At 36.6% G+C, this 8,371-nt stretch overlaps 1 protein-coding gene across 1 annotated transcript; it reads right to left on the bottom strand.

Moving 5' to 3' along the window:
- Nucleotides 1–172: 172 nt before the first annotated feature.
- Nucleotides 173–6,864, bottom strand: asah1b (N-acylsphingosine amidohydrolase (acid ceramidase) 1b). Its single transcript, XM_042435081.1, has 14 exons — nt 6,720–6,864; nt 6,530–6,576; nt 4,813–4,903; nt 4,633–4,719; nt 4,444–4,522; nt 3,823–3,897; nt 3,675–3,720; nt 3,438–3,582; nt 3,241–3,295; nt 3,067–3,148; nt 2,168–2,299; nt 1,210–1,333; nt 967–1,023; nt 173–872 (listed from the first exon to the last, which is right to left on the bottom strand). The coding sequence occupies exons 1-14, from the start codon at nt 6,786–6,788 to the stop codon at nt 783–785; spliced, it is 1,179 nt and encodes a 392-aa protein (XP_042291015.1). The 5' UTR covers nt 6,789–6,864; the 3' UTR covers nt 173–782.
- Nucleotides 6,865–8,371: the final 1,507 nt, after the last annotated feature.

Below are 8,371 nucleotides of genomic sequence, written 5' to 3'. Positions count from 1 at the left end.
CAGCTACTTTCCAGTGTGTTGCACCGACAAACCTACACTACTGTAAACTGAATGTTACTATCATGCACTGTAGTTAACACTTCTGCACAATACTTGAGAAATCTAGCACAATCTCATTCAAATATAACCAGTTTCACATAGATCACACTGCAAATTACAGAAACACAAAGTAGAAACTCAATTAGGGAATCATTTTATTAACCATCTTTAAAAAAAAAAAAAAAAAAGGAAGCAGTCAGCTATGCGGTACATTGGTCAGTGTTACTGTGTGAAATGGTCAGTAGTCATGGTGATGGCCAATAACCTAAATAACCAACTTTTTTGACTTGTAACCCTGGTTAGAAACAAGAACCAAACTAAACCCAACAGTGTCACAGTGTGCAGGCACAGAATGGCTTCTGATTTTTAGAAACTTAACAAACGTGCTGAAACAATATTTAGCATAAACTGAAACACATCAGAATTCATATCAGGGGTCCCTAAGCCCATGTTGAGAACCACTGATGGACTCATCCTGTAACTCATACAATCATATTTACAGTAAAAACAAAAAGAAGAAGTGAAAGGCTGATTCACTTCTGTACCAATTTCCCCTCACAACAAAGGTGTTTAGTATTTCGATCAAAGCTTTAGGTATTCGTTAATCGTTTGAAAAATGCAACAGAAACGTCACACTGACATCATGGTTGAGACAAGCTTTGGTTTAGGTGATTTAAGTCGTTGCTGGGCAAACATTTCAAGGAACAGCCACAGGTTTTGATCAGGATTCAGTGCTTAGAGGATCACCAGGGCATGCAGGGGTTTGGGCAGTCACGGATATACGATTCCAGTTTGCCTTTGGACACTTGCATCAGTGTTGTGTACGTGGTCAACTGCAAGAAGCACATAAGAAAGGAGAAAAAAGGTAATTTACAATGAACTGATCTAAAACAAATATATACAGCAACAATCCATAAAAAAGCTCACCTTGTTCAGCACTGGTTTAGTCGATAGCACGTCGTACAAGGTCTTCAGTGAGACGTTCTGTGAAGGAATGACAGATCAAAGGTGTCTTTACCAATTCAATAAAACAGGAATGCAACATGTCAGAGTTGTACTCCAGACCGTAGAATCACATGACGGACACAACAGAGCTTTAACTACATCTGCAAATATTGACATCTTCTTTTTCAGATAGAAATGAGTCCAGTTCTGGACATCTGTACTCACAGTCTGTGTGGTCTGGTTCATACACTTCATGCCCGGAGTTCTGCGATCATCTAGGAAAAGAGGCTCCTTCCAGTGGTCATAGTTTGTCTCCAGGACATACCACCGGCCCAGCTTCAGGTCAATCCTGAAAAACAAGAATTAAATAAGAACTCGTGATCACTAAGCAACACTAAGCAACTGATTTGTGAAACACAGTCATATCAGGTGATATGAAACTAAAGCTGTCACCAGTTCCTCCATTAGTTGAGAAAGAGGTAATTGTTTCGCAAGGCAATGGTTTCACAAGAAAGGCAGTGTCATTGTGACTTTTAAGGATAGGTTCACAAGTTTAAGTCTTTCTTAAAACAATATTGGCACGTCTACATGTATATTTTAAAGGATTATTGGTCGCTGTAATTTTTCCAATGAGCACAAAGAAATACCTTCCTAAAATGATGTCAATGTATGTGATGGGGGGACAAAATTCACAGTCCTTATTCTGTGCAAAAATGACATTTAAAGTTCAGTTGAAGATAATATTAGGCTTCAGCAGTCTGAGTTAAACAAATCAAATTAGTGGTGAGAAATTGTTTTCACAGACTGTTTCCTTACTGAGCTGCAGCAGAAGGATAGTAACAAAAACAAAAAATGAATCAGGTACTATTTAGACTAAACTAGGTAGTTACCCACTTGTTTGTCTAACTCAGACTGCTGAAGCAATATATATCCATTTTAAATGTACATATGGGCATGTTAGTATTGTTTTAAGCTATGAGCACAAAAGGACACACCAACATTCCACAATAACAAGTCAAATTCATGCACAACTCAAAGTGCTGAATCATTTTGCCTCCATCCGGACACACAGATCCCCTGTGCTTCATTTAGAAACACAACTCTCCATACATTATGCTACACAGGAATGCAAATGTATTCAATTCACACATCTAATGCTCTCAAAAAATAATTCAGTACTTACTCCAAGACATCGATACTGAGCAGTCTGGACCGGGTGATGATGCAGCCCTGGCCTGTGCTGTTTCCCCCGAGGATGAAGTAGGCTGGAGCGAGCAGCTTGGTCTGAGCCAGCTGATTTTTGGCCTCCTCGTAGCTGATGACAACATGATTAAAGTCATTGTTTGGACAGAAAATCCTGTCTTCATTTTACTTTTTTGAAACAGATTAGAGCAATTTTTCAGGATGTTAAAAAATACGGTACCCTGCGGAGCTTTTGTTGAGCTCCAACAATAAATTGATTGACAGAAAAATAGCCTGCAAGTATTTTAATAATCAAATAATTAGTTTTAGTCACTTTTAAGGCAAATATGCCCAAAATTTGCAGCTTGCAGCATCTCAGATGTGATTGTTTAATGCTTTTCATCGTCATGCATAATAGTAAACTGAATATATTTGGGTTTTGGACTGCTGTTTGAACAAAATAAGACATTTAAATAAGTCATCTTTTACTCTAACAGTCATTTTCACTATTTTCTGACACAAACCATTAATTGAAAATAGCAGATTAATAAAATCTGATAAAATCTACAGATTAATTAATAACAAAAATAACAGTTAGTTGCAGCCCTGGTTGAGTGAATTTTCTACCCCACTCAAACATTTGCAAAGCCTGTTTTAAATGATGTGAAACGTGTATTCTGTACATCAGCTTATGGCCTTTTTCTTCTTCTTATACTGGTGCACTGCCATCCAACAGAAATGGGTATCACATCACCACCGTGCTTATGGCATGCATGTGTGTCCTTATGTACGTGCTGCTTGATCACCAGATATAAAAAACATACAGTGACGCTGCTCTACAGCGCCAACAGTGGTCAAAAACTACACAGTGTATCTTTAAATATTAGAGAGAAAGACTACCTGGTTGCATTTTCTAGGACAGAGCGAGTGAGAAAGCTCATCCACATCCCATCTCTCTTTCCCAGGATCCACTCCAAGATTCCTGCAGGGTGAGAGATCATGAAATATACATAATCTCTCTAACACGCTCTCTAACTGTATAAGCAGTACTGAGCAAAACAGCTCATCACTCACCAATGTATCCTCCATCGAGGCTGAAGCGCTCATTCATAGTCAGAGTGAATATGTGCTGAGGGGGAAAACAAGGAAACTTTGGTTAATCTTTCTTACATCAAAGACTCTGGAAGAAGTACACAAAACAACGTCTGTCACTGATGTTCAGTTATCTTTTATGCTGATGGAGTCTTCACTTATGATACTAAATTACTTACAGGCTTGATGCCAGTCAGCATGCCAACATATCCAGCAAAGTTTGTAGATTTGAAGACTGTCTGGTTATTTCTCTTGAACTCGGTGTTGACCACCAGAGGCTTCAGCTTCTCACTAATGATCCATGACTTGTTTTTGGCATCCCAGCTGCGAAGAGGGACAAGTCCGTCTCATGAGGTGTTATTTTACTAGATCTGAGCCAAGACCATCAAACCTAAAAATAAAAGTGATGTTCTTACCCCATAAATAATCCAAAATCCAGATTTCTACCATGAAAGAGGTTACCTGCAAGAGTGCAAAGCCCAAAAGCATTTCAGTATTCATTTTTTTAATCATTTTTTTGATAAATTAATTAATTCTGGACCAGACTACAGCATGCCTACCCACCTTTAGAGTCTTCTGCAACAACCGAGGTGCACACAGTGAAAACCTCATAGAAGATGTTGAACAAGACAACTTCACCTGGATTATAAAAATATAAAAAGACAAAAATAATATTGTGTTCAGTCTGTGGGGTCGATTGAATTTTATGCTGTACCCCAATATATTCAAATATGTATAATTCATGTGATTCCTACAACTGTTTTTGCAACAATTTACATGTTCGATTATGTTGTTGTTTTATGTTTTCTATCACGTCCCACCCCGTTTTCTTTTTTTACTGAATCCGTTATCCTGCATGAGGGCCCAAGAGTGACAAAGAAAAGAAATAAATAACCATAATTCATTCATTAAAAAATAATAAATAAATCAAAATGTTGACAAATAAATACACAAATGTGCAATAAATGAATAATAATATATTTTTCTGCATTTTTTCATTTATTTATTTCCTTTTTTCCCCACATTTAATTTATACAGTCATTTATTTATTTCCTGTGTCACTTTTGGGCCCCCATGATCCCGCATCTTGCCTAAATAAAGGCCGGGATGTGCACACAATTACAACCCTCTATTTTTACAAATGATCGCAGAATTGAGGGGTTACAACCTTTTTGGTTTTCTTACCAAGAGGAACGCCTGAAACAGCTGCAATTCCTTTGATTTCATCACTGAACGGGTACGGCAGCGTTTCCACCATCAAAGGCTGCAGAACAACATTAACAAACACACTGCAGTCATAAAACCTTTCATCGAAATTATTTTAAGTTAGTTGATTTAAGGAAAGTGGAACCAAGTGAGAGAAATGACACTCACCAGTGTAACGTCAACCATCTCTATCAGCTTCCCACTTGGCACAAAAGCATTAGCCAAGTCTTTGATGGCCTGGATCATGTTGACCAGCTGTAAAGAAAAGAGTTAATGAGTAAAGACATGATATTTCTGTGAGAGTTGGATAATTAGCTAAAAAAAAAAAGCACTTGACAACGTTCTTACGTCTGTTTTTTTGTCAGTAATCAGAGCCGACCATCTCTTGCTGGGCGGTAAGTCGAGATCCACCGTGTACCAAGGGACAGATCCTTTGAACCTGATTAGAAAAGTAAAGTTGTGAAACTACTGAAGCATAATAATGCAAATGATACAACATCCCGTTCACACCATCATCGTTTGGACATTTTTGTGTTATGCCTTTTAAAATCTGTTTTGAATTAACTTGAAATTTCATGCATCTGGAGTTCAGATGTAGCAGCTGAAGCCATGCTGACTAATTCTATCTGACCTACGGCAGAAACAATTCATAATTCATTTCCAAAATATTTGCCAACCATTTTGATAAGTGAAATCATTTATCAAGCAAAAATCACCAAAATTTTCTAGCTCTGGCTTCTCAGATGTGAGAATTTTCTGCCTCTCTGTTTTATTTCTATGTAAACTGATTATCTTTGTGTTTTGGACGATTGGTTCGACAAATAAGCAGTTTAAAGAAGTCAGCTGTACACATTCTACACTGTCTTCTGACATTTTTCTGACTGAACAATAAAGCGATCAATTAAAAATAACAGAGATTCATCATATCATTCAGATATGCAGCCCCCCCCCCCCCCCCCCCCCTTTTTAAAATCAATGTTCTTAATGGTTTGCTGCCTTCAAGTGGAAAGACAAAAAACAAGGAGAGTGGTCATTTTCTATGAAACAAGAAGTTAAAGGGGAAATCCATTAATTGTAAATAATATATTCATTAATACATTTCTCCTTTCATATAGATTATTAAGCCTTCTCCCAAATCCTCCTAATTTGCATGGACGTGCACAGCTGTTTGTCTTTTTTTCTGGTCTTGCAACAAATTTCTTAAGCAACATACCCTAACTACTGAGGTCACTTTTTGAGAACCTATAAATTAAAAAAGATCACACCTTTTCAAGGCACACATACCATTATCAAAACTGGATAATGGTATGTGTATATTTCAACACAAACACATGACATAAACAAACACTAAAGTCCTCTATGTTGGTCAAACTGTTTCTAAATTACTTGACAATGTCTTGGTAATTATAAGTAACATCATATCATATTATATCATATATCTGCCAGGCCAATTTATGGGTCAGGTTACTGGTTCGCCTTTTATCATTCTGGCAAATCTTTTCCTGGTACTCCATGTACTGATTTCACTTTAGAGAGCCTAATACCACAAACTCAGCTATTTATTCTACAGAGGATGTGCAAAACAAAATGATTCATTAAAATGTCATCAATCAATGTCTGGTGTACATTTTCTTTTCAACATTGTGCTGCTGCATCATATATTACAAGCTGTGAACAAAGCAGTAGAGCTGCAACGATTAGTCGATCGACAGAAAAGTAATCGCCAACTATTTTGATAATCGATTTGTTTTGAGTCATTTTTTTAATGAATACATGATAATGAAATTGAAAGTAATCATTTGGTGCAGCCCTACAAAACAGAAAAAATAAGTAAATAAAGCTACAAAGTCCATTTATTGAGATTAAGAAGTTAGGCTACAAGCTTCAATTTGAGAATTTAGATAGTAAGATTTACGAGGAACAAGTGAAGTAACCTCAGATATGACAGGCGTTACAAAACACACCGATGACAAAGCTGATTTAATGAACGGAGTTTCTTTGACTGTTAGTTGTCACAATGTTTTCTTCTCTGACAATAACAACACTACAGATTTATGATACTTACGTGGGACCATTTGGAGGATACATGCCTGTCCGACAGTCTTCTGTATACTGTAAACAAATGTGTATTCAATGCAGTAAATCACAGAGTTTAAGACTTTGAAGTGACTGCAGAGTAGAAACATTAATACAGCTCAAACTATGTCAGTATAATGTGTTTAACAGCACAATGACGGAGCAGAAATATGGCTTACCGGAGGTATAAACTGAGTCGATGTGACGGAAAATAAAACCGCTAAAATGAGAAAAACAAAGTGACCCATTTTCGCAGGACAACAAACAAAATGATCTCCGTCCAGTGCCTATTTACTACATAAAGTTTACTGCGGAAGCTGCTACTGTTTACCTCGTGACAGCGAGCGGACTTTATGCAACAGAGGGGGAACAGGAAGTTCTCACAAGGTCATGAAACTCCATTTGCATATAAAAACGAGTAATAAATCACATGTTTTCAATGTTATTAGGAAATGATGGATTCAGCTTCTTCTGCTTTTGATAAAGACAGCAATAGTAATATAAAATAAAGATAGAAGTGATACAGAACACCCCTGTAAACAGTCAGGACGAACCAGTGGTTGTTTCCACAGGGAAGTGAGAATAAATTACATGATTACTCATATGGTTGATTGACTATTTCTCCCCGTGACACCTGCTACATCCATTTTAAAAAAGTGTTAATATAGACATATCGATTGGAACAGCGTTTTGCTTCACCGGGTAACTTTACATAATGTATTCAATACACTATTTTATAAGGATTTTACACTCAAGAGATGCGAAGTTACAGCTCTTAAATACATGATGTACCCACACATTGTATTAAAAAAGGATATACTGTACATAATGGAAACTGTAATAGACTAATCACATAAAAATGCTGAAATTCTCTGGTTCCAGTGTCTCACATTATGCTCTTCTCGGTTTTATTTCTAAAATAAACAGCAGCCAACAGAACAGATGAACAATATAAAGCTATAATGTCCTAATCACATAAGTGCTGCAACAATTAGTCAATTCATCGATTAGTTGATCACACAGAATGAATCGGCAACTGTCCTTTTTTCAAAGGAAAAAAAAGATTTGAGATTTGTTTGTGTCATACATGATAGTGAACTGAATATCTTTGGATTTTGGACTGTTGATCAGACAAAACAAGACATTCAAAGACGTCACATTGGGCTCTAAGAAATTATAACTAGTGTTTTTCACTATTGTCTGATATTTTATAGACAAAACATTAATCGATTTATCAAGAAAATGACTGTCAGATTAGTTAATAATCGTTAGTTGCAGCCTTAAATCACATAAATCATTGATGTTGGAGGTATAACAACTCAATGTGGCCAGCCAGATACCTTATATACTCACATACCTACAGTAGCACATATACAAACATGCATTTGTACTTGCAGCTCATAACCATTTTATTGACAATTAATCTGATAACTTTCTTCATCAACTAATTAACCATTTGTTCCATAAAATGTCTACAAATCAGTAATGAATGGCACAATTTCCCAAAGCCCAGGGTGACATCTTCAGACTGCCTGTGTTGATTGACCAACAGTCCGAAACCCAGACAGTGAGTTTACAACAGTTTACAATGTCGTAAGACAAAAAAATTGCAGCAAATCCTCACAGCTGAGAAGCAGGAACTAGAGAATGTCTGGCACCCTTGCTAGAAAAAAATGACAAATAATTATTACTTCATACTTTTGTGATCTGGTGCTGTTTTTCATGTGTTTGGGCCCTTAATATTCTTTACTATATGGCAACAGTTTGGGGAAAACCTTTTCCTTTATTAACATGACAATGCAAGGTCCATTAAAAAATTATTTGAAGAACC

Source organism: Thunnus maccoyii, chromosome 2 (genome assembly GCF_910596095.1).
Source record: "Thunnus maccoyii chromosome 2, fThuMac1.1, whole genome shotgun sequence".
NCBI classification, from domain to species: domain Eukaryota; kingdom Metazoa; phylum Chordata; class Actinopteri; order Scombriformes; family Scombridae; genus Thunnus; species Thunnus maccoyii.
This window is presented reverse-complemented; position numbering and strand designations above follow the sequence as displayed.